This window comes from Lytechinus pictus, chromosome 14 (assembly GCF_037042905.1).
Source record: "Lytechinus pictus isolate F3 Inbred chromosome 14, Lp3.0, whole genome shotgun sequence".
In the NCBI taxonomy this organism is placed as follows: Eukaryota; Metazoa; Echinodermata; class Echinoidea; order Temnopleuroida; family Toxopneustidae; genus Lytechinus; species Lytechinus pictus.
Window position 1 is genome coordinate 10,857,529 of NC_087258.1, and position 26,512 is coordinate 10,884,040.

Genomic DNA, 26,512 nt, shown 5'->3' on the forward strand with positions numbered 1-26,512 from the left:
CCCTGACGAGTCACAACCCATGCAAAAACGTATCTTTGCCCCCCCTGACGGACTTGAAAAATCTTTTTTGCCCCCCCCTGACGAGCTTTAAGACCTTTAATGCCCCCCTGACGAGCTTGAAGACCTTTTTTTTTTTTTTTTTTTTTTTTTTTTTTTTTTTTTTGCTTGTCAATTTTTTTCTGGAACGAAATCCTTTATTTATGATCGAAGACCTTTTTTTTTTTTTTTTTTTTTTTTTTCTTGTCAATTTTTTTCTGGAACGAAATCCTTTATTTATGATCGAAGACCTTTTTTTTTTTTTTTTTTTTTTTTTTTTTTTTTTTTTTGCTTGTCAATTTTTTTCTGGAACGAAATCCTTTATTTATGATCGAAGACCTTTTTTTTTTTTTTTTTTTTTTTTTTCTTGTCAATTTTTTTCTGGAACGAAATCCTTTATTTATGATCGAAGACCTTTTTTTTTTTTTTTTTTTTTTTTTTTTTTTTTTTTTTTGCTTGTCAATTTTTTTCTGGAACGAAATCCTTTATTTATGATCGAAGACCTTTTTTTTTTTTTTTTTTTTTTTTTTTTTTTTTTTTTCTTTTTGCTTGTCAAATTTTTTGGCGGACGGTTTTGCCCCCCCTGTGGAAAATCCTAGGTACGCCACTGATAGGCAGCCAGAGTGATTTATTTTTTCTAAATTTAGATATTGCCCTCCGAACAATTTTCTTTCGATAACTCATTTTCATATTATATACTCTAATGTGTGAATATTATAAATTATATAAAATGAAAGAGGAGAATCAGATAATTTTGAATTAGTTATGATAAGACATCAATAGTTGTCTTTGTTTATTCTTTTCTTGAACTCACCATGTAATCACATTGATTTAGGTATTATAAGATGGGATAGATCACTTTCATAATGTTCGGAAGACAATGGATTGTATAAAATATTGTACAAAACGTATTTGTATTTACATGACTCTAACTTCTTTGATAATGGCTGTATTTTCAAATTTGTGTATGGAGGACAATGCTTGATTAAATATTCATTTTGATTACGTTTTAATTCTTGTTATAGAAACTATATATGTATGATTCACAATTTTAGTATGTGCAGTACTTTATATTACCTTTGCATTTTTGATAATATATGTATGTATTTTATGAAATATGTTTTTCTATGTTCAATTATTAATGTGTATGCAAATATTTTTCATGAGATATATTAAATGGTAACAAGCGAAACCCTGATTTGTGTCTACTCTACTGTATGTCAATGTATATTACTGGCTTGTATCATCACATCGGGTTAATCGCATCTGATCAGGCAATCTCACCTAACCCAACCAATGGAGAACAGGGACCCCTAAATTCCAGAAAGGTCAGGTCCAGTGTACGCGACCCTTAATTTTCACGAGACATTGGGTAAAGTTGACCCGAACATTAATGTATTTGACTGCCATTATTTTCACAAAACGTTGGGTAAACTGGATCAAATCTTTTATTAATTTAGGGGGCCTTTTTCTCAAAGGGTAAAGGAGTGGCCACTCCTTTACCCTTTGAGTGAAAGGCCCCCTAAAATATCTGTATGTGATGGCACAAGACATACAGCTTGGGGTTAAAAATTCATTCAATGTCATTAATGAGAATTTAAAATATACTTATAGGACCAAATTGTATGTACAGTGACAGAAATTATGAAAGACTGACCTAAATAATTCGAACAAAGAAATATACTGATTTTTTTACATGTATGATTTCTTTTTATTTAAATAATCTTTTTAAAACCCTTAAAAATCACTACCTATCACCACTACCTCCATCATTGCTTCCACTAACTGCCATCATCACCACCTCCATCATTGCTACCACTTACTACCCTCATCACCACCACTACCTCCATCATTGCTACCACTTACTGCCATCATCACCACCACCACCTCCATCATTGCTACCACTAACTGCCATCATCACCACCTCCATCATTGCTACCACTTACTGCCATCATCACCACCACCACCTCCATCATTGCTACCACTTACTGCCATCATCACCACCACCACCTCCATCATTGCTACCACTAACTGCCATCATCACCACCACCACCTCCATCATTGCTACCACTTACTGCCATCATCACCACCACCACCTCCATCATTGCTACCACTAACTGCCGTCATCGTCACCACCTCCATCATTGCTACCACTAACTGCCATCATCACCACCACCACCTCCATCATTGCTACCACTAACTGCCGTCATCGTCACCACCTCCATCATTGCTACCACTAACTGCCATCATCGTCACCACCTCCATCATTGATACCACTAACTGTCATCATCGTCACCACCACCTCCGTCATTGCTACCACTTTCTGCCATCACCACCTCCATCATTGCTACCACTTACTGCCATCATCACCACCACCTCCATCATTGCTACCACTTACTGCCATCATCATCACCACCACCTCCATCATTGCTACCACTTTCATCACCACTATACCACCACCATCATAACTGCCATCAGCACCACCACTTCCAGCATTGCATTGCTACCATGTACTAAATGCCATCACCACCACTACCACCTTCATAATTGCTACCGCTACCTGCCATCATCATCACCACCACTTCCATCGTATACCACTACCTGCTACGTACCACCACCACCAACTACCAGCTTCACAGCCATCATCACCACCATGCCATCACTACTAGCAACATGACCACCCAACAACCATTATAACCACCATCGATCATTATATCTAACATCACTACCACTATACCATTACCAGTTCATGCACCACCACCACCACATCATACGTAGGCCTACCAACATGATCATCATCATTACCCATGTGCACCATCTTCATCACCACCACTTCCACCTCCATTATCATCACCATCATCATCATTATTATCACCACCACACACCACGTCCACCTCAATCACCATCATTAATATTGATTCCACCATTCTTATGATCACATGACAGTCTATAACAAATTGCAGTCATTTCAAAAGTGTATGAAGATGAGTGTAGAACTTATTTTGCGAAACATAACAAATAGACTAAAAAATCATTTTTGATCCGGCAGTTAACAGTTTATGCATCATGCTTAAATTGCTGTAATACCAAATAATGGTCTTATCATATTATCAGCTGGAATGAAGTTTCATAAATGCGGTCATGCTCAATGAACATGTTGATTGCCAATATTGAATACAATTACTGGTTCTTTTGTGCAGTGCACTTAGTCTGGAATTTTCGTTTTAGGAAATAACTTCTTTGTTTGAAAAGAACCATTGGAGCAAATCAAGAGCATTAGCATCAGATTTATGATATGCAAAGATAACCATGCACCCCGCCCCCGGCCGTTTTGACATTGATAATGCATTATACGGATGTGTGGCAGTGTATAGCAATTTAGATGAAATGAGAAAGAAATATTAAAGAACATTAAGTTTATGGTTCGTTTGATTTAAAGAAACTATCAAATCCCATAACACAGCTGGCTATTAATTGACTTTTTGTTTTCAAGTGGTAAAAAAAAGTTGCGAAATAAATTTGTCATAGAGGGCGTGGTCTGATTGGGCCTCTGTAATTCAATACATCTTGCATTGGGTTTAGAATGACGCTACAGTGCAGTCGGTCTTGTGTGGTAAGAGGAGGAAATACGTTTGTGATGAATGACTTATGGCACAATCTATTGGTAAACTATGTGACTCATCATTGGTACGGTCTGAGCTGAGGAGCGTCAACGTCGGGAATCTACAAACTGTTATTTGCTTTATTCTCAACTAGATCTACGTTTCTGACTTTAGTGGACTATACTGATAAGCAAAGCTCACCTTGAAGTTGAACAACCCCAATGGCAATGGTAACGATTTTATACAAAAATTCAACGACGCAAAACCATCGCGGAGGAAGGGAAAGTTGGTCTGTCAACGCAAAATAAAATCAGCACATTCAATTCGACTCCAGAAGAGTGACTGAATTTGACGTCTCGATGAGGGAGCAGCTGGGCGAACAACTGGCACTAGGTGAGTTTAAGACGAGGACTTGTTTTAGGAGGTCTAACTTTACTTAACTGTTATACAGTTTCTCTCTGACTCTGCTAGCATTTTATGTTCCGAACCCAAGTTTTAATCAACCCGGTAGGCCCAATAGACCAATCAGTGAATCACAGCCTTATTATTATTAAACAAAATGTGAGATCTAACTTAAACGTCAACGAAAAAGTATTAATGTGACTTGTGAGTAACTTGTGAGACCTGTGAATATTGTGATTTTGGATTGAGCGGCATATTTTGGGACATGTTCGGTGTTTGGGTTTTGTCAGAACCAGATTTATCACGATTCATTTAAAGACTTCATTCCAAACAAAGTTCTTTTAAAATATTGAAAACAAATAAAAGCAATTCTAACTTTTGTTAATAGCAGAGGTCTAGATCTATATCTATTTGTCATATTTTTATTGCAATTTTACAAATAAATTTATTTGTGTATTTATTTGGGAATGAAAACAGTCCTAACTGTAAACATATTTATTCAAACAGTTATTAACGTGGTGACACAATTTCGATTGAAACATCTAAAAGATATTGCATTACATGTATTTGCCACTGCTTTGCTTCCATGTCTCCATCTTTGAAAATTTAAATTCATCATCATCAGACATATACTTTTTGTGCATTTCACATTATACCATCACCAATTTCACCACCACCACCACCATTATTACATGTTTGCCATCACCACAACCACTACCAATGTCGTCACAATCTCCATCATACTGTATCCATCTCCATTTCTATCATCTTCTGTAAGAGCATCATCATCCTCATCACCCATCACCACTACCGGCACCATCATTATCATTTTTCATCATCATGATTAAATCACCATTTGTCATCACCATCATCATCTTCATTGTCATAGTCATTGTCATCATCATCAAATAATCATCATCATCCATTTCATTCTTAGCATCATCATCTTCATTGTCATCACTGCCAAAGCACCATTACCATCATGATCATCTCCACTTCCATCCTCATCGAAAACATCATCATCATGATCACCGTCATAGCTTTTTATCATGTTCATTTTAATCATCATCCATCGTCATCATTGTTACCATCATTGCCGTCATTATAATCACCATCCTTACGATGACCACCGTTATCATTATAACTTGGATATTTTTAGTGCCCTTTTTTATCTTTTCATTTTGTGCTGTAATATCAAAATGTGTTTTTTTTTTAAGTGACCTTACCATAATATAAGTATTTTAGGCCTATATTATCATTTCCATGTGCAAAAAATTAGCTCTGATGGCTGAAATACCTTCCCTCAGATTCTGGAAGATGCTTTCACTTCTATAGGTCCCAGCAATGGTTTATTTCCAATTCGTCTAATAATGCCAATTCGTCCAATTGCCAACTCGTCGACTATCATTTGGTCTACCATCAGTTTACCTGATTCATGTGTGTTAGGGCTGAGCTTATCAGAAGGGTTGCACTTCCCATGTTTTACCATTGCCGATTTTATGATAGCCTACAGTACTGTATTTTAAGATTGACCCTCACAAATATTTATGATGTGAAATAGTCAACTAAATTTTGCTTTAGAAAAAAACTATTGCCAACAAAAACATGGTTGCCCTCTTTGAAATTACAGTATTACATACATGTTCATAACTTGATTTTTTTTCTTTCTTTTCTTTCAGGTTTCCCCCGATTGGCATTGACCAAGATGGACATCTAAATGATCTAATTTGCTTACTGCACATTGAGGAGCTCATTGCAACAATGTGAATTAAGCATTGAATATAAAAAAACAAGTGTTCTGCCTTACACCTTATGTGCCCTCTTTAAAGCACCTTGAATTATTTGAAGTTAACGTATACGTGACTGTGAAAACTATGCCATAATGCATGAACTATTCAGCCAAGTGCTGTCACGGAGAGATCTCTCCCGGGCCGGAGACCTCTTCTCTGTACCGGACTCGGATATTGTCCACGACCTGTCTGCCGCCCTGTACTGCATTCAAGAGATAGCCTCTTCTGAGAATTATGTAAGGAGCGACAATGACCAAGCCGTTGTGGAGATATGTATCACGAGAGTTACAACGGCAATCAGGTAACTTCTAATAAAGGTTATTTTGAAAACAGCGGTGAAGTGGGTGACCCTGATATTTTTCTATTTTCTTTTTTTACATAGGCCCGTGTAAGGGCCCGTGTTTAAGTCAGGTTTAAGTTAGATCATGGTCTAACTCTGTGCTAAAATTATGGAAAGCCAAAAATTGTATGTTTCGTATACTGTGCTCTTTCCTAACTTGTGAATGGTAAAAAAGCTGTCTTATTTGTCCTTCCGAAACAGTTAAGAATGATTTAAAAGAAAAATTTGCTGATACATTGAAATTCTACTGTTAGAGATTTATGCCACTATTGGCTATCCATAGTTAAACCACAACTTTAAACCAGAGTTTAAATTGAACCCGAGTTTAGGATATGGGCCATAGAGTTTGGTGTATTTTGGCAGGTATCCTGCTAAGCGTTTTTGTTGCTTTCCTGCATTCTCCATTGTTTTGTGTGTGATGAATTGAGAGGATAAGCCATGAAATGATGCTTGAAGAATTCCTGCTGAAAAACACAGCAGACGTTAATACTGAGGTAAAGTTCTATAAAGTCAAGCTAGGTTTATTGGCTGAAATATTGGTGGTCTCTAGAAAGTGGATCGACAATACAGCAATATTTTGTGCTCATCTTAATGGCCGAATTGAGTTGAACCTTAAAAATGGTTTCTCATTATACAGGAGCCCATGTTGTGTGTAATTGTATCCTTGAAAGCCTAGAAAAGTCTGAAATGAATGAAAAAAGCTGACCAAATTCTTCATTGGACATATAATTTTGTTTTTATTATTATTATTCTGTTAAAATGAACGACAGTGTATCCTGGATTTGCATCATTCTTTTATTCAATTATAAGCAGCTGAATCGCTGATTTGATTATGAATTCTGGACAAAGTTACTGACTTCCTGTAAAGGTAAAAGAAATTAGTTGCAACTTGCAACAAACAATTATTCAGGAGAAAGTCTTTAAAATTGATGTTAATTACCACCATATTATCATAGATCTGGTACATTGGAGCAAACTTATCTTCGTGAAATCATGAAATCTCGGCTAAAAACCGATAATTCTGATGATCACTAACACAAAAAGGCTTATGTGGGATAGTGTATTAATGTTGCTTGGAAAAGTACCCAACAATTTTATGGAATTCCATGCTTATTTTGCTCATTTCTCGGCAATTACAGTTTTTCCCAGAGCTATTTTGCTCATATTTTTTATTTATAACTTAGGTGGTCATGTTATTAGATTCTGTTCGAACTAATTTTGAGGCATTTATCTGTAATTTGTGCTCCATGTTTCCAGGGATACTGGATCGATCGAAGAGCATGTAGAGGCGCTCGTTTCTCTATGGCAGTCATGCCTTCATCACAATCTCAAACTGACCATGAGAGATGAAGACCCTCCCCATGCGAAGATTGCCTCTGACATCATGAGCTGCTTGTTTATGGTAAGCCAGGGCACTGGGGATGGTTGGGGAATTTTTTGCAGTACGATGGATATTTTTTTTTCTCTTGTATTTATTGCTATTTATCTCTTGTAGTGAATCAAATTTCAATTACAAGGGTACCTTTCTTTCTTACAAATACCTACATGTATGGCTTCATATTATTTTTTTACTGAATAGAGGAAAGAAAATCATGCATGGGCGAAAGGCTACATGTATGTTTGGCAAAATATATTCATTGGATTCTACATATATGTACATCGAGACAAATTTTCTAATTTCATTCCAAACTACTTGTACATTTATTTTTATCTTTGAATAAATGAAACCAATACTTTTGACAAATTTGTGATACATTTGGTTGTTCAAAGATTTTTAAAATATATATCATGGTGTTAAAAAATACACAGTAATACATGCACCTTTATGAATGTTGGCTATATGGTGCAATATATCTTGGTTGCAATGTTACTAATTCCAGCACCAAGACTCAAATGGTAGCCCCTATGATCATAAAAGCAATTTTCTCTAATTTTAGCCCTTGATTTTCTGCTTTTATTCAAACAATTTAGTTAAAGTACAGTAACTTGGAGGTATTGTCTGCAAAATTCTCCCAGAACCAAATGATCGGCTAATCTCAAATCTCATTAATTCCGCTATTCAGCAAAACTATGGCAAGCGCAGTGTGATGGAATTGGCTCTTCCGGTAGCGATACGGTTTCTGCGGCATGGGAACCGAGATCTGATCAGGAACGTGTCGAGCTATCTTGCCCTGGCTGCCATAGAGAATGCACATCTGCTAGCTGAACATTGCAGAGCCATCATTCAAAGCATCACACAAGGTAAACCACTACGAGAGCTGCATTGTGTTGAGATATACATTAGAATATTGTGACCTGAAAACAAATAAATGCAGGGAATAATTATTGGCCTTGTAGATTTTTGTGCCCTTTTTTCCCATTGTAGCTGTAAATTAGAAATAATGTGTCCTATTAAAAATGGGACTTACCCTAAGATTATTGTAAATAAAGTGCCGTGAGCTCAAAATCCATGTGAATTTGCCGCTTAAGAAATACTCTGTATTATTATTAGTCCCGTAGTAGCAGTATTACTAAAAATCTCTATCTCTCTGTCTACAGTTATTCAGTTAATAGAGAATGAGACATGAGCTTTCAACTTTCCTTTTTGATTTTTGAATGAAATTTTTGATACTCTCACATGTTGTTCCCCCTCTCCCAGGCAATAGATCCTTGACCCGTATCCTGCCCCAGATCTATACCGAAGACCCCGGTCCTATCGAGGATTGTCTACCAGACCTGGTCTCCATCCTACCCGGCTGCGATGAGAACGAGAAGTCCAACATCCTCCAACTCATGGCGCTCATGGCAAAAAGAAAACCAAAAGTAAGTTCAATTAACCCATTGCCTACTGGAACTGAGTGCTCCCTGTACAAAGTCTGTGAAACTAACAGATTTTAGTAGTCAATGGATTAATTAAGGCCATGTCCTCCCCAATAATAAGCTTACTGAGGGATGTTTCATCAACTTCTGACATCAGAAAAGTTGTCAGATCTGACAATTTTCCTTGGTTTTGAGTGGCTGAGAACGAGAAGCACATATGTCTATTACTATCATAACTGCTAGATATTGACAAATTACCAGTGCTGAAAACTGTCATAAAATGGCTAGGTGTAGTCTGCTGGCACGGACTAGTTTATAAAAACTTGCTGTTTCAATTGAGCAAAGGGGCCTTCTGTACACATGCCATTGAAGGCTGTGAATCCAGATCACTTAACTCATTTGAAGGGTTTGCACACTTGACTAGGCTAGGTGTGCATCATTTAAAATAAGTATAAAAAAGTTACATAAGTATTAATGTTTCCGTCTTTATTTCCTTACACAGATTCTAAAGGATTATGTCCCAGTCCTAGTGGCCAACCTGAACAACCCTACAACCTCCCAGACGGTGCTCTCAGCCCTTGTCGACATCGCATCCATCGACCCCGCCCCGTTCACGCTATGCCTCGCCCAGCTGCAGGCGGGGATCAGGAGACAGCCTGCATTGCTCTCCATGGCTGGCAAGATCTTTGGTGCCGTGGGCAGACTAAGTCCTGTGAGTTTTACCTTTGCTCTGTTGAGGAAGACAGTAATCTGGATAAAATTTATAATTCATGCCCTGGGTCCCGTAACACAAAGATTAGCGATTAATTGCTATTGAAGTGACCTCTCAACATCATCGTTGCATGTGCATTATGCTCAGTAGACTGACTAGGAACCAATAAGAATTGTTCTTTCAAATTTGTGATTAATCGCTATTATTTGTGTTATGAGACCCTTGTCTTTGTATGAATGAAAATAGATAGTTTATAGCTACTTTGCAGTAGTTTGTTTAAAAAAAACCTAAATCTTGTCGTAATAGTAGTGGGTTATCATAGTCAGTTTTGTAAACGTGGTCCTGTTGCTGTGATTGGATTCTGGTGCAATGATTAAAAAATAAATGAAAAATCTAATATGGTTGAAATGTGAAATTTCCCATTTAATATCAACATTTTCACATGATATTAACTTGCAAACTTTAAATGAAGGAAATTGAATTATGGAAAGATTGTTTGAGTTATAGATTTCAGTGTAGGCCCCTATATTTGTTTACAGCTTCGCCTCTCATGAGGGCTTCGTGTAAAGTTATAACTTAAAATATTGCATCCCAATGACTGGATTATATAATGTCTCAATAGAATTGAGAGATCCTGCATGGAAATAATTTTTCCATAGTTTGATTCCATTCATTTAAGGTTTTAAATTTTATCTCATGAAAAAAAGAAAATGTATATACAGAATATGAAAAGTGAAATTTAGTAAACAAAAGTATTCTCAGAGGATGTTAAAATTATTGTATTCATATGATCCTATCCTTAGGAAGCTGGTGAGGCGTGTATCGAGTTCCTGGTCCAGGAACTATCCTGCGTGGACCAGACTGCTCTACCAGCCATCCTTATCGAGATCAAGAGCATTGGGGACCGTCATAAGGGTATCCTAGGCCCGTACATTCAGGAGATCAGCATGCAGAGCCAAAGCAACTCCACGGCGGCTAGGATGATCGTACAACAGCTACAGAGAGACACAGTCAGCAGGTAACGATAAAGGCCCCTATTCTTGGGAGCCTTACATCAACATTTTTGTCTGACAGGTTGTCAGATCAGGGGCCCGTTGCAGAAAGGGTTGCAATCAAACGCAACTCAAAAAATCTTGCGCAACTTGATTTTCAGCCAATGAAGCACCCGTATTCGGGACTTGCGCTTGACATTTTGCCTTGCGTTTAAACGCAACTCTTTCTGCAACAGGCCCTTGACAACTTTTCCTTAATTTTGATTTGCTGAGAGGCACTGTTACTCTGGTTTTAAATAGGATGGATAAAACTACTGCCAAGTCCTTCGTTTAATAGTCACTTCGCCTGATGGTATTTCATCGAAATAGCCAGTTCGTCCAATATCATTTCATCCAATAGCCATTTCACCTAGTAGGCAGATGAGCCAATGGCCACTTTGTCTAATAGCTACCTCATCTTTAGATGATGTTATTAGAATAACCATTTTGTCCAATAGCCAGTTGGTCTAACTTCAGTTGGTCAAATTGCCAGTTGGTCTAATTGCCATTTGGTCCAATACCCGCTTAGTCCAATTGACTGTTAATAAAGGCAGAGGGCGTAAATTAATATAAGGCCATAGACATCGTTCCTATGTATTGAGTGTTATATAAAACTGAAATATTATTTATATTATATTATGACATTTTTATTCCTTAACAGTGAGCATGGGCTCCACAGACCAGTCAGTATGATCGAACCGAGACATTTATCACAGGACAATAGGCCATTCAGTGCCACCAATATCAGCCAAATGTCAGAAGAGAGGAAGAAACTGTATCGCAAAGCGCAAGGGCGCCCCCACACCCGCAGCGACATGCAAGGTTCCTTGCAGCCTTTGCGGCATCCAGGACACTCCTATTCAGAACAGGCCCTGCACCTTCACCACACACCGCTTGGCGTGGGACGTGTCAACTCAAACAGTCTCGGTGTCCTAGAGATGGCGGGCAGAAGCGAGAGCAAGGGGAGTGTGCAATCGGGTGCGAGCGGAACAGCTTTGAGGTCGGGGACTCGCAAACAGACCACAACATCGCCGACGAGGAAGTCAGAGTTTGAGCGCAAGATAAACAGCAGGCAGCATCGCTCCAGCAAAGGAAACTTGAATCTCCATGTCTCGTTGGCAGCGTCTTCGGAGAATGAAAGTGCAACATCACCGACGTCTCCTCCGACATCTTCTGCCCAAACTCATATCGAGGCAAACGGTAATTCCACGTCAACGCATGCAAGTTCCCTGCAAGGGAGAGTTTCGCCGTCAAGCCCGACATTGCAGTCGCCGACGTCGCAGACTTCATCAGGCATCGGCGACGGCTCGCGGTTGAGTGTGGGAATGTCCATGACAGGTAGTGGGAGTAATCGAGATAGCAGCTTGCAGCAGTACCTGTTTAAAAGACAAAGAGAAATGAGTAGTTATATGGATTCTATCAAAGACAGGATTCCGATCCCAGAAGAATGCACAGTGCAAGGTCAGTCTATCAGATATCTATTGCTTTGATGAAACAATGATGAAGATGATGGTGGTAATTATAATGATGATGATATTGATAATTATGATGATATTAATGAGGATGATGATATTGATGAGGATGATGATGGTGATATTGATAATGATGATTATACTGATGATGGTGATGGTGATGTTATTGATATAAATAGTGATGATGGTGATGATGATGATGATGGCAATGTTAATTATGATGATGGTGGTGATGTTGATGACGATGATGATGATGATGATGATGGTGATGATGGTGATGTTGATGATGATGATGGTGATGATGATAATGATGGTAATGATGTAATGATGATGATGATGTCTGAACAAAACTAAATATACCTTTACATTAATAATACCTATAATAATTAATATATCACCATTTTCTCCCTCAGAGGATATTAGGAACAGACCGGTAGGGAAGCTGGACTTCTACTGCTCATTAAAAGAACCTCATTGTCTCTACAGCACGCTGCCATTCTCCATGGAAACCAAACAAATATTGCCATGGATACATCTCAAATATCTACATCTCCAAGTAAGAATTGATCGCCCACACCCCAATTTAATCTCAATCCAAATCTCAATCTCAGTCTCGGTATCAATGCTATTTCAATCTTGATTTTAATCTCAATCTCAATTTCATCATTCTTAATCTAAATCTCAATATCAAACACAATACCAATCTCAATATCAATATCATTCTCAATCCAAAAATCAGTATTGATCTCAATATAAATCTCATTCTCAGTATCAAACGCAATATCAATCTTAACCCTAATTCTCCCGGGGGGGGGGGGGGGGCCATAATGCCCCCCCCCTCGACAATTTACGCGATATATCTGCTGCGCAAAATTTTTTGACCTCACCGCTCACTGACTTTTTACTTTCAAGTCTCGCGCAAATTTTGAGACCAAATTTGTGATGCCCGGGTACGCGGTTACGACATTACGCAACATTATGTAAGTGCATGTCAGACCCAAAATTGCTCATAAATGTGATTTCTTGTACAAATCCAATGCAAATTGTGTATTTAGCCAAAACTCATAAATGTATCATTATATCTACTTTTCCTGAATAAACGTAATTAATTTTGCCTTGTTTATGATCAGAATTAAGTCTGGAACGATTTCCATCGAAAAAACAATAAAAAAACAAAAAGTAAAAAAGCAAAGAAATACATAAGAAATTAAAAATACAATAAAATACCAGAATTTTTTCATTCACAATTGTTAGGAATGCTATAAAGAACATTTTCACAAAAAAATAGCATTCTAGGAGCTTTATTTAGTGAATCAGAGCAAAAAGTATGATTTCATGAATAAATTAGCTTAATTAATTCATATAAAATAAAAATATATGAATTGAGTGAAATTTACCAATGCAACTGCGTAGATTACGTCATTCTCTATCATCATGCAAATTTTCGTTGTGATCGCACAATCCGCGGCTGAGATTTTTTCCCCCTGGGAATGACAAGAATCAAAATACCCCGAGAGATTTAGGGTTAATCTCAATCTTAATATCTTTTTCAATCTCTGTCCAAATCTGAATTATCTGAATCATATTACCGGTGTGTTGGCTCAGTTGGTAGAGCGGCTGTCCCTCAACTGGGAGGTCTGGAGTTCAAACCCGACCACGTCAGACCAAAAGATGTTAAAAGATGGGAGTTGCTGCTACCCTGTTTGGCGTTCAACGATTAAAGGGATAGAGCCTCGTCGATCTGGCGTTGCACAGCGGCTGCCAGGCCCAAAATCAATTGGGCAAAGCAAATTTCCAGAGTATTTCATTTCATGTAATTTTGGAAAATAAAATATGAATTATTATTATTATTTTAATCTGAATCTGCTTGTATAACAGGCTACATCTCCTACCCCGGTATCGCTGGACGATAACGCCGTACAGAGCCTCAAGATGAGCTGGGAGAAGCAGAAGACGATCGGAGGTCACATGACCTTCCTCAAACTCATCACGCAAAACTTCCCCCAAGCGAAGGTGAGTTACCTGCTCGAGAAATATCCAGTGTGCATCGTGGTTGATTTTCACCCTCCACGCAGCCCAAATCAACTACTGAAATACTGAATACCCCTAAAAAATTACTGTTGGAGAGGTGCCTCAACTCCCCCATGTGAAATGATTTAGTGTTCTATGTATGGCAAATTAACACCATGCCTTGACATTAGGACCAGTTTTCATAAAGGTTTTTTTTCTTATTTCAGTTACTATGAAATCAATTTCATTTCTTCCATCTCTTACAGGTATGGCAAAGGCTGATAGCAACTATGTTGATCCAGTTGCCATGATATGTTTACGTATAATACTGATATCATTTCTTATGTTTATCATTCATAGATAACAAGATGACTTTACCTGTTCATCTACCCATTTCACCCTTTTCATTAAAAAAACCCGTATTGATTTTGATAAGGAAATAATTCAATTTCAATTTTTTATCCGTCTTAGGTGCAGCAAGGGCTGATAAGGCAGCTTTGCCGAGCTAGTTACTATGATATGTTCACCTACAATGCCAAGACGTGTAACTGGACATGTTTTCTATGTAGCAGTCCAAATAAAATGGGTAAGTGCAACAGCAAGAGGTGTATAGATATTCAATTGGTCTACTAACAGTTGGTCTACTTTTCGGATAGTCTAATTCCACATGGACTAAACCCATTTGGTCTACCATTAGTGTGGCCTAATTGCTGTTTGGACTGCTCTTCACTTGGTCTTATGGCCATGGAGTGGTATTTTGATAATGAAGCCTAGGTTTAACCCTAGTCTAAACTAGAATTTTAAACCAAAGATATTACAAGGGGAAGATCGGACAGTACATAGACCGCGCAATGAAACGTTCGGGAAGAGCGCCCTACAGCGTTGAGTAAGTAAAGACCCGTTTTTACCTTTGCGTATCGCAAGATGGTTGTGTACAAAACATATGAGAGAAATGGTGAAGGGTTGAAATTTTTACATTAAAAATTTTTTTCATTCAATTTTTTTTCCTCAATTAAGGATGAATATATTTCAGAGATTTCTGGGTAATAAAAGGTGGAATTATTACCATGCACCACCCTTGAGCCCTCTCCAAAATCCCCTCTCTCATTTTCCCCATATATTTTATACACACCTGTATGCCGATGTGCGATGGTTTACTTACTCAATGCTAGTGGGCGTCCTTCCCCATTTATCGAGCGTTTTGGAGTGTTTCAAAAAATCGCCGAAGTGTCCGATCTTCCCCTTGTAGTATCTTTGTTTAAACCACGTTTCTATGGAATGCTGGGTTTCATATTTATTCCAAATTCATGCCAACTATAATGTACCATTAAAATTCACTGTATTTTTCCCATTCTTCACATTTCACGCCCCAATTATTTATTTTATTTTTTGCAGCAGGATAAGAATATTTTGTACTCAGTGAACGAGTTGACATATGGCACTCCGCCATAAAAGTGTAATCTAAGTCAACCTACCAGAATACCACCCTACAGTCTAATTGTCATTAAGTCTAACGCCTGGTTGGTCTTATTCCCGCTTCGGCTACTGTAATAGTTTATTTAAATGTCAAGTCCACCCCAGAAAAATATTGATTTTAATAAAAAGAGAAAAATCAAACTGGCGTAATGCTGAAAATTTCATCAAAATCGGATGTAAAATAAGAAAAGTTATGCACAACTTTAGTGACATGCAAATGAGACAGATGATGATGTCCCTCACTATTTTTTTTATTTATTTTTTTATTTTGCAATATTTCATTTTTTTTACAAATTTGACAATAAGGACCAACTTGACTGAACCATATAGTATTGAACAATGATAATTCCACATGTTCAGGGAGGTATTAATAGTTGTTTCACTTGACGATGAGGGGAAAATTAGAATATTTCATGTAAGAAAATACAAAAGAAATAGTGAGTGGATGACGTCATCAGTCTCCTCATTTGCATACCGACCAGGATGTGCATACATCTGTTTTGTGTAATTTAAGCGAAACTTTAAAATATAACTTTCTTATTTTACATCCGATTTTGATGAAATATTCCGTGTTATGCTTGTTGAATTTTTCTCTTCTTTTCAAATCAACTTTTTTTGGGGTGGACTTGTCCTTAAACCATATAGACTAAGGGGATGTTGTGAGAAAATATTTTAATCAATTGCAATTTTCTGTTGCAATCTTACAATTGATATATCACTTGTAGCTGTTGCAAATCATTTTACACCAGGGGGGTATTTCACAAAGAATTAAGTATGACTTAGGTCGCACCTAAATGCCGACGCGTACATGATATACAATGCCCAATCTTATTGATCAATACGCAGTAGTGCGCATCCTCTTGGCATGATCTGACCAATACTGCCATGCCTTTTATACTGCTCGCAACTAGACATTTAAGTGCGACTCTAAGTTATACTTAAAGGGGAATCCAGCCTTGGCCATAACATGTTGTGTTGGGAAGGAGAAAAATAAATTAAACAGAATGGTGAAAGTTTAAAAGAAATCGGACAAGCAATAAGAAAGTTATAGCTGCTTTAAAATTGAGATCACTGATACTATGTAGATTTCAAATTGGCAGCTGGGTAAGTAAATTATGACAAGGGGCAAGGACAACTTTCCCATAGGCCATGTATTTTATTATCAGGGATTTGTGGTTTTATCCTAAGTACCCATTTCCCTGGGGCAGTAATCTAAATATAACCCAGGTAGTATATTGTTTTATGTCCTCATGAAAGAAAATTATAATTTTAAATAAAACTTTTGGGAAAAATGACATTTAAGCCATCATATGTATCGGAGTACATGGAAGAGTAGTCCTTGCCTTACATCACTATGACATCCCATATGCGGCCAATTTGAAGTGTCCATGGGTATAGTGATTACCAATATTTACAACTTTTGAAAATTCATAACTTTTTTGTTGTTTGTCCAATATTTTTCAAACTTTCACCTATCAATAACTTGTCTGATTTTTCTTTTCCTTATAAAAACACGTTTTCATTTGGGTTGGATTCCCCTTTAAATCTTTGTGAAACACCCCCCTGTTGCTGCAAGAAGCATCCTTATGATTGTTTTGAAGACCCCTAAAGGGTGATTCCATACATGTCGTTCGAGGCATTTCGACAACAATTTCTAGTCTCTTAGCTGAATGCTTGAGCAATGAAATTTTCTTTTTTTGTCAATGATAAAGTTATAGTGGGTAGTCGTGTGAAAAAAATGATAATCAACAAAAATGTTTGATTATGGGTGAATTAGAGGTGAAAATGTTGTGTGTCGTAAGGGACTCAGAAATGTCCCGTACGACACGCAACATTTTCGCCTCTAATTCACCCATGGACGACCTATTTTTTATGGTTGCCATTTCTTACATGACTACCCAGTAGTACTTTATTATTACCACCAAAAAAAGTTGATGTTCCTCGTTTGTTTGGACAGCAGGTTAAAAAACGTTGTGAAAGTGGCTGATTTTTCTAGCATGGAATCGCCCTAAATTGATTTGTAATTGCATTGTAAGTTACTTACAATGCAATTACAATTAGTGGCGTTAGACCAAGTGGATGTTAGAAGAAATGGGTGTTGCCTAACTGGAAATTGACTGATGAAAGTCTTCCTCCATAATAAACTCTCTTTGAAATTTATTTTGGGATTAAATGACTGTCATATGAGTTACATGTATATTTATATGTTTGGTTTTTTTTCAAGACACCGTCACAAATGTACAAATTCCTGAAAATAAAGTTACCATAACTTTGCATAATGTCAGTCTGTTTCCTTGATTGCAAAAACAATAGATGAACATTCTATTACATAACATGCTGATATAAAAATACATGAACATATGCATTTACTTGAAATGAGCCGACAAAATGACATATTACTGAAGTTTTATCAATATTACTGAAAGTTCATGACATTTATCAATTTAGCCATGTAAAGAGGAATAATTTTTTGTTTTTCTTGTCATGAACGCAGACAAAATGATGGACCTTATGGGAACTGACTCTATTCCATTCCAAATTAATACTGAAGGTATCATGCAATTATTGATTATATGCTGTGGTTCTTGTGTGTGTGTGTAAATTCTAATCTTTTGGGGAAAATTTAAAATTGACAAAAATGTAATTTTGTTTTTTATTTATTTTTCACTTCATGTTATAGCACATTTTTGTCAAAATGTTTGCCTTGTTGAAGATTGTTTTTTCTTTGGAGCACTTTCTGTGAAACAATATCATATTTTGCTTGGATTTTTATTCTTGAATCACTTGATTGTCCTATACAAAAAATAATTTTGTTTGTGTTTTTTAATTCTCATTTTTCTTTTCTGATGATTTGCTTTTGTTTGAATGGATTTGTCAATTTTGCAGAAAACAACTGGAATCTGTTAACAATTGTTTGGTTGATTTTTTCACAATGTCACTTAATTTGCCACAAAGTGTAATCATTACAGATTCAGCGCTTGAATCTGGTGTTAGTGTAATGATGATATGAACACCAACACCAGGGCCCCGTAACACACAGCTTGGTGATTAATTGCTAAATGAAAGGGCCTATCAAGATCATTGTTGCATGCGCATTTTGCTCTGTAGACTGACTAGGAACCAATCAGAATTGTTCTTTCAAATTAGCGATTGATCACTAACCTGTGTGTTACTGGGCTCTGACAGTAGCACCCAATTTTACATTGAACTGGTGTTAAGAATTGATTCGTGAGATGCAATGTGTATGTTTATAAATAGTCTTGGATGTTTAATGCTGCTGTAGAATGTTGCCTGACGAATAAGTTAATATGGTTGCTGATGTGTCTTCAAAGAGACACTGTATTTGTACACTTATTTTGTATTATCTTGACATACCTAGCATGGACCAAATGCCAATGAGTGAACGAATGATGTTATATGCTTTTCTTCTCTCTCTCTCTCTCTCTTACAAGTGACCATCATTACTTCAAATTTTGAGCAGTGCTGATTTATCTAATATGTTCATATTTGATAATAATGATAATAATATTAATAATGAATAATAATGATAAATTGGTACTTATATAGCGCATAATCAATTAAAATTGCTCTATGCGCTTTATACAAATTGCTCTCCAATATTACAATTACACTGCAACAAAAGTAAGTATGTTTTCAAATGAAAAGATTCAACAGAAGTACATGATCGAAGGTGAATAGGTATAAAACTATTCCATAATTTGGGACCGCAAAAATCAAAGCTAGCTTCCCCCCTTTGAAACAACTCTAGGAATGTGTAAAATTATAGTGTCTTCACCAGAACGAAGTCTATAATGTGGCCGGTGTGGTGATCTAAGTAAACTATAGAGGTATTCGGGAGCCATTTTATGCATACCCTTATAAACTAACAGTGCAACTTTATAAGATATAGATAATAATAATAATGATAATAATAATAAGTTTTTCTAATGCACACTTTCTGATGAATCATCACTCAAGGCGCTACATGTAAAATAAACAAAACATTGGACATAATCAATTTATGACAATGTTATTTATTACAGATTTGATAGCCGGAGGTCAACCTCTTATTGAAGGTCAGTTGAAAGAGAAGAAAGTCCGCTGGAAGCTCTTCAGGAGATGGAAGACACGCTACTTCACCCTGGCTGGAGAGAGATTACTCTACAGTAAAAACAAATCGGTAAGGACTGCCAAATAGGCCTGTATAATAATGATAATAATAGACGGTTCTTGTATAGCGCATAACACATTATAAATAACGTCTCTATGCGCTTCCAAAGGACTTGGATATTATTACCCTGGCTTTAGCCCCGCAGCCTTTTACAGCGCTGGGGCATTTCAAGGAATAAATTCCTGCCAGGTACCCATTCACCTCACCTGGGTTGAGTGCAGCACAATGTGGATAAATTTCTTGCTGAAGGAAATTACGCCATGGCTGGGATTTGAACCCACGACCCTCTGTTTCAAAGTCCGGAGACTAATCCACTGGGCCACAACGCTCCTCGCTAATATTGTGATTATATCAACAATATTGTGATGATATCAACAATATTGTGGTGATATAAAAATTATGGTGATAATATCAACATATGGACCCCTAGGAAAAACAGCATTTGCTGATAGGGTGTTCCATGATACGAGTGGTAAATAAATAAATAAATAAAAACACGTATTGAAAAATATTACTGTATTTTTTATCAGGCATTGTTCTGATTTAATATACTCTTACTACTGCTACCACCAATACCATGATCACCACCACAATTGACACTAAAATATTGGATTTTTTTTTTCATTGCAGCAGATGACGGGAACTCTGCCCATTGAACTGAGCAAGGTCCAGAGCGTCAAGACGCTGCGTCGACGTGACCGAAGCATTCCAAAAGCCTTTGAAATCTTCACAGACGACCAGAAGACGTACGTCTTCAAGACGCGGGATGGAGCCAACGCCGAGCAGTGGGTCCAGTGCCTCACCCTGGCGATGCGACAACGTCAAGCCAGTTTCCGGAGCGATAACGAGTCAACGACGTAGATCCCGTGCAAGTTGTGTAAGCGAGTATTCTCATTCAATCCCGGCAGAGTTAGTCACCGGTGTGCTTGCTCGTCATGCTATCTAAGAATGATTGTTGGTTGATGTTAAGGAACCTCGTCAAAAGTCAGAGCCGCGTGTTTTCGACAAGGAATAAACAAGCAGCTTTTCATACAGGGCCCAGTCTTACAAAGAGTTACGATTGATCCAATCAATCATAACTCTATGGAAATCCATCAGTGTCATATTATTTTCTACAGGAAATTTGCACATTGTCCTTTGTAAACAAAGAGAAGCACAGTGAATTTTCAAGAAAACAACGAATGCATGAATATACATCATAGTTAGAAAATATTTTGAACAAACATGCATAATAGATGTTGACGCTGCTGGCCGTCCATAGTTGTGATTGATCGGATCAATCACAACTCTTTGTAAGATGGGGGCCCTCTTCTCACATTTCATCATAGATAAAACAATGGGAAATGCAGGAAAGCCACTGATTGTTGTTGTTGTTTTTAGGGTTTATGGCGCTATTCCAGCGATCTCCGATGATCTGCGCCACTGGAAAGATGCATAGTGCCTTTATCATGGGATTTCTACCAAAAGGCACTACACCAACTTTAGACAAGGTGCCTCTACCCGTTTACTGAATTTCGAAGGTGCCCATAGGCTTTATACAGGGACCACCCGTTTCCAGTAGGCAATGGGTTAATGGCCACACTGACATTCACCAACACAACAGAACGATCCTGATTATACTGCACCTGATTGAGTCAACAGCCAGTATGGTCATTTCCTTGAACAATCAACATATTGTACATCCAACCCCCATTTTTTCCATTCTTCATTCGCCCCCTGGACGACTCAAACCATGATAATTCGAGAGCTTTACACCTTTCCACATGAGTTAGAGACAGAGATGAAACATTTCATCTTACATGTAGGGAGTCAAGCATACATATTTCATGGAATTGAGCAGTAGCTCCCATTTCCAAATACTGCACTATATATTAAACATGCACGGATGTCCATCATGAGAAATTCAAGTATTGTAATATTAAAATAAGGGCGTTTGAAGAGCAATCCTCTGGGCTTGACATTTCTACCACGATATTCTCCTTACATAATAATATTCGGTTCTTATTAATGATTATAATATACAGCATTTATGGGGCCGGATTATCTAGTTGCCTTTACAATGAGGCACTATACAGTATATTACTCCGGCTATAGCGCATATCATGTTATCCAATATCTCTTTGCCCTTCCAAAGGGTCCTTGGATATTATTAACCCTGGTTTAGCCCAGCATACATTAAACAGCACACAATCATTTCCTGTCAGGTACCCATTACCTCACCGAGGTAAATGGATGAGAATGCTCATGAAAATTAGCCGTTACCTTTTGTTTCTGGAATTGAACTTTGCCTTTTAGTAAAACAAAGCAGCGTTGTGGCCATGTGGATGAGTCTCTAGACTTTCAAACAGAGGGTCGTGGGTTAGTATCCTAGCCGCAGCGTTATTTGCTTCAGCAAGAAATTGATCAATGATGTGCTGCACTCAACCCAGGTGAGGTAAATGGGTACCGGCATGAACTAATATCTCAAAAAGCTGTGAGCACTGGAATCGGTAACCAAGCATAGCCAGGGTATTATAGGAGCAACTTGAGCACCTACTCAAGATGGATATGTGCACTATACCCTAAATCATTATTATTATAGCAGAGAAAATATTTAGGGTATCAGTGTTGACGGGAGGCTGATTTTCTACTTTTTCTTAACCCTTACCAATATTTATAAAGATTAATGATATCTGATGCTTGCGATACCGCCCCCCCCCCCCGAACTTCGTGCTATTATCACACCAATGAAACCAGGGGCTTCGGAACGGTTTTCAAAGTGGGGGCTGAGCCAAAAGTAGAGGGGCTGATCATGCAAAAAATCACAATCTGGTCATTTTTTCGTTTTTGTACATGGTTTTGGAAAAAAGTGGGGGGGGGAGCTGAATCCCCTCTAGCCCCCCCCCCCCCCCCCCCCGCTTCCGTGGCCCCTGGAAACTGACTCCAAACTGACCAATCACATGTCATTGGTTATATCATAATAGTTTTTGTGAGTTTGAGGAAGGTCTGGCCTGTGTGATTTTACCATGAGATAAACCTTGTCAAATAAATGGCTTTATTGATTAGTTGTATAAATGTTGCCTTATATATAGATCATCTTTAATGAACCAATTTTGTGAAGGCTACATCGAAGAGCTCTTTTAAATGTAATATGGTGCATAATGTAGGGCTTCAAAATAAACTGTTCAGAAGTCTCAGTGATGTACAATAATACATTCTTATGTACAGATACATAGATCATTTTTCACATTTCAAAATTTATATGTTATTTTCAATCATATGATATTGCAATATTTGCAAATGATTGGTTTAGAAAACATCAATATTCCCATAACTATTTATTTGTGAATAAAGCATACTCACAATTTTGGTTTAAACAGCCATTTTCAGATGCAAATATTGCAAGTGGTGGTCTCATGAAAAATGCATCACATCGTTGTGTCTCTAATTATTATTCTTCAAACATTTGTGTGAAGCATCATATAATTTGTAGACAATGTCAGTTTGAAAAGTTTTGCAATGTGCCTTTAAAAGACACAATTTCATATAAAAGCAAAATATCCCTGATAAAACTTGTCAATAAATTATTGCAAGCCAGTACTAGGTTGCCACACCAGATCTCCCAAGAAAGAATAATGTGTATCTCAGATATTTGACATTGAAACTTTCACGATATTTTGAACAGGTAGGAAAATTTGCGGGACCTTCATTTCTTATTATTCTTTCGAGTTTTTTTTTTTTTTCATGATTGCCTTCATACAGTCGTATTGAAATGGAAATTTTTGCTAGGATTGACTTCTGAAATTTGGAAACAAAGTGGACAGTAACCCAATATCAGGGGCCCGTAACACAAAGCTTAGCAATGATCGTAGAACATTTTTCTACGATTGATTCCATTGACTACAATGTACAATCAATCGTGAAATTTGAGTGTAAGATTAATTGCTAACCTTTGTGTTATGGGACCCAGGTCTGACCTCAGATCTGACAACTTTCCTCGATTCCTGAGAAACACAGGTATGTGACTGTTACCATGGTAACTGGCAGATAAAAGAGACTTTGTCTGATCTTACAAGCCCTTTGACGAAACACTCTTCTATTACCTCGCATGGAACTCAGATGTTTTTTTACGGAAGTTGACCAAAGTCGCCTATCGCCAATTTTTAAAATGCAGAACCAAATTATTTTTACCTCACATTTTTGTTTTACAGGGCGAGTGAAAAAAGTTTACACCTGAACCTAAACAATAGCTAAATTATTAAGAAATCATTTGTGAATAACAAATGTTCATATATCACATGAAAGATTGTTTCATCTCAGATAATTTGGTATTTTTATGTGATATACATGTGTGTCAGATATGTCTACACTTGGTTTTTCAGAGTGTCTTTATTAATTGTTTAGGTGTGATTTTTGTTTTACTCGTCCAGTTTATTTTTGCGAAAACCAAAGAAACAGGTGTGAAGACTTAAGACATGGTGGGTGTTTCATAAAGCTGTTTGTAGGTTAAGAGCAACTTTTAAGAATGTCTGGTGAACCTTTCTCACGAGCTATATAATCACCAATGAACATTTAATGGTGAATATCATTTACCACAAGAAAGGATCACCAGTCATTCTTAAAGTCACTCTTAACTTACAAACAGCTTTGTGAAATGGCCCCCTACTGTATGAACTTTTATGTTCAGGTGTTGGCTCTAATTTGTGAGATTTTCATTTGTCATTCATTCAATTTATGTTCCAACAGAGAAACTCCCTACAATGCATCAACTTTAAGTTGAAAATGAAAATAAGTACGTTTCCATGCACTTCTTAAGCTATTGTACACCACAATTATATAGTTATTACTTTTCTGCACATGCAGTCAAGAAGAGTATATCTATGTAGCTTTTAATTGTTGTTGCCCTTCTTGTGAAATTTAGTTTTGAAAATTTGCTTGTAAAAGTTTTGTCTCAAAAGCAAAGAGTATATCTATGTAGCTTTTAATTGTTGTTGCCCTTCTTGTGAAATTTAGTTATGAAAATTTGCTTGTGAAAGTTTTGTCTCAAAAGCGTTCACATTGATAAGGTCATGTGTAATTGCATAAGCCATGATTCCAGACAAGGTATCCCAAGGCAAGGAATACTATTCAATTCAATTTTGTTTATTTTCCACAATTCCAAATATGGCAGCCAAATTGTGCAAAACAATGCAAATACCAATTAATGAAACAAAAATAAACAAGTAAAGAACATTAACAAAATAATTACTTTGCATTTTTTTCAACCTGACTTTTTTTCATTCAGTGGTCTATATAATAAGAAGTTATGATGAGGTTCAAATTATTTGCAACTATGATAATTGATTTTAATTTGACATTGGCATGAATTAATCACAACTCGTAATATGATAGAGCAATGCCCTCCCTACGAGTTTCCTGTATATTTAAAATATTACCAAATAGTTTATATCAAACTCTTGATTTAGAAAAAATGCTCATTTATAATTTACTTTAAGCAAATAGCACTGCATTTTTATTAAACTTTATTCAAATTTGAACGAATAATTTTCATCAAAAAATTTTGTTTTAATTGTAATTAATGTGATCTCTTTAAAAGAGAGCTGTGTCATATATATCAATACATTATATTTTTCTTATGTAACAAGATTGTTTTCTTATATCCGTTGTGTCATTTTCATTCAGACGTCTTTGTGAAACTCCAAACAGTGGCATAAGCAGTACTTAGATTTATACGTTTTTGTAGTATGACTCACTTGCAGCTAATGTGTATAACTTTGATGTATTTGTTTCTTTTCTGCAAAGCAGTGATCGTGGTTGATAACTGTATTGTATTCATTAGGGCCATTTCAGACTGAAGAAATGGAAAGTGCAAACAGAAACATGAGAGAAATATTATGCCGAAAGGAAGAGAGCAATATACTTCTCCATCATTATAAAAACAAAAAGCAGTATCTGCCGCATTTGTTTTTAGCTTCATAATCTGTTCACATATTTGAATATATCAGCAGAAAAAGGAGTTAATAGGTTCTTCAGTAATTTTGTTGTTGTTGTTATCTCTCTTTTTTTTCTGTCTGAACTGGGTCCAAGCATATTCTAATTCTTTAACAGATTGACAGATTGTCTTGAATTTGTCTTTCAGTGAAGGTACTCACTGACTCTTCCGTGATGTTTAGTAAAGTAAATGCATTCTCAAAAAATCCATATTTTTTTTGGAAATGTTTCTCCAAACTACAGAATGTGGATGCATCCATATTGTGACGTGCAGGCACGGATCCAGGGGGGGGGCATGTGCCCCCCTTTTGAGAAGAAAAATTAAAATTTGTAATGTAAAAATGCCATTGAAACCAAGGTGTGCCCCCTCTTGAAATTCAAGACCTTTTTTTTTTTTTTTTTTGCTTGTCAAATTTTTTCGGGTACGAAATATCCTTAATTTGTGGTTGAAAACCTTTTTTTTTTGGTCTTGTCAAAATTTTCCTCCGAAGAATTTGCCCCTCCCCCCTTTTGGAAAATCCTGGATCCGCCCCTGGTGACGTGTGAGTTGAGTTATGCTTAGATCAAGATTTTGAATCAAATATATTATGTAGAAATTTAGAAAACCACTGAAATGTGCCACTTAACTGCTATGGTTTATATAGAGTATAAAATGTTTTCTATGATTATGTGTCAGTACTAACTTTTAACTATGCCGTGAA

The 26,512-nt window shown here is 36.9% G+C and overlaps 1 protein-coding gene across 3 annotated transcripts; it reads left to right on the plus strand.

The window, feature by feature from the left end:
• Window positions 1-3,707: 3,707 nt before the first annotated feature.
• Window positions 3,708-25,022, plus strand: LOC129275893 (ventricular zone-expressed PH domain-containing protein homolog 1-like). 3 transcript variants are annotated; one of them, XM_064109194.1, is made up of 14 exons: window positions 3,708-4,031; window positions 5,720-6,131; window positions 7,428-7,572; window positions 8,234-8,411; window positions 8,809-8,972; window positions 9,472-9,681; window positions 10,485-10,699; window positions 11,374-12,173; window positions 12,598-12,740; window positions 14,063-14,197; window positions 14,666-14,780; window positions 18,165-18,221; window positions 19,714-19,850; window positions 20,472-20,802. In XM_064109194.1, the coding sequence occupies exons 2-14, from the start codon at window positions 5,923-5,925 to the stop codon at window positions 20,700-20,702; spliced, it is 2,739 nt and encodes a 912-aa protein (XP_063965264.1). In that variant the 5' UTR covers window positions 3,708-4,031; window positions 5,720-5,922; the 3' UTR covers window positions 20,703-20,802. The 3 variants fall into 3 exon arrangements, with proteins under 3 accessions (XP_063965264.1, XP_063965265.1, XP_063965266.1); XM_064109195.1 differs by having other exon boundaries at window positions 20,475-20,802; XM_064109196.1 differs by lacking the exon at window positions 18,165-18,221 and having other exon boundaries at window positions 20,472-25,022.
• The last annotated feature ends 1,490 nt before the right edge of the window (window positions 25,023-26,512 follow it).

Excerpts from the sequence above, each read along its gene's own strand:
- LOC129275893 (XM_064109194.1), top strand. The coding sequence starts at position 5,923 with ATGCATGAACTATTCAGCCAAGTGCTGTCACGGAGAGATCTCTCCCGG. Across the intron at positions 8,973-9,471 it reads TGGCAAAAAGAAAACCAAAA|ATTCTAAAGGATTATGTCCC; the intron begins GTAAGTTCAATT and ends TTCCTTACACAG. Across the intron at positions 12,174-12,597 it reads AGAAGAATGCACAGTGCAAG|AGGATATTAGGAACAGACCG; the intron begins GTCAGTCTATCA and ends TTTCTCCCTCAG.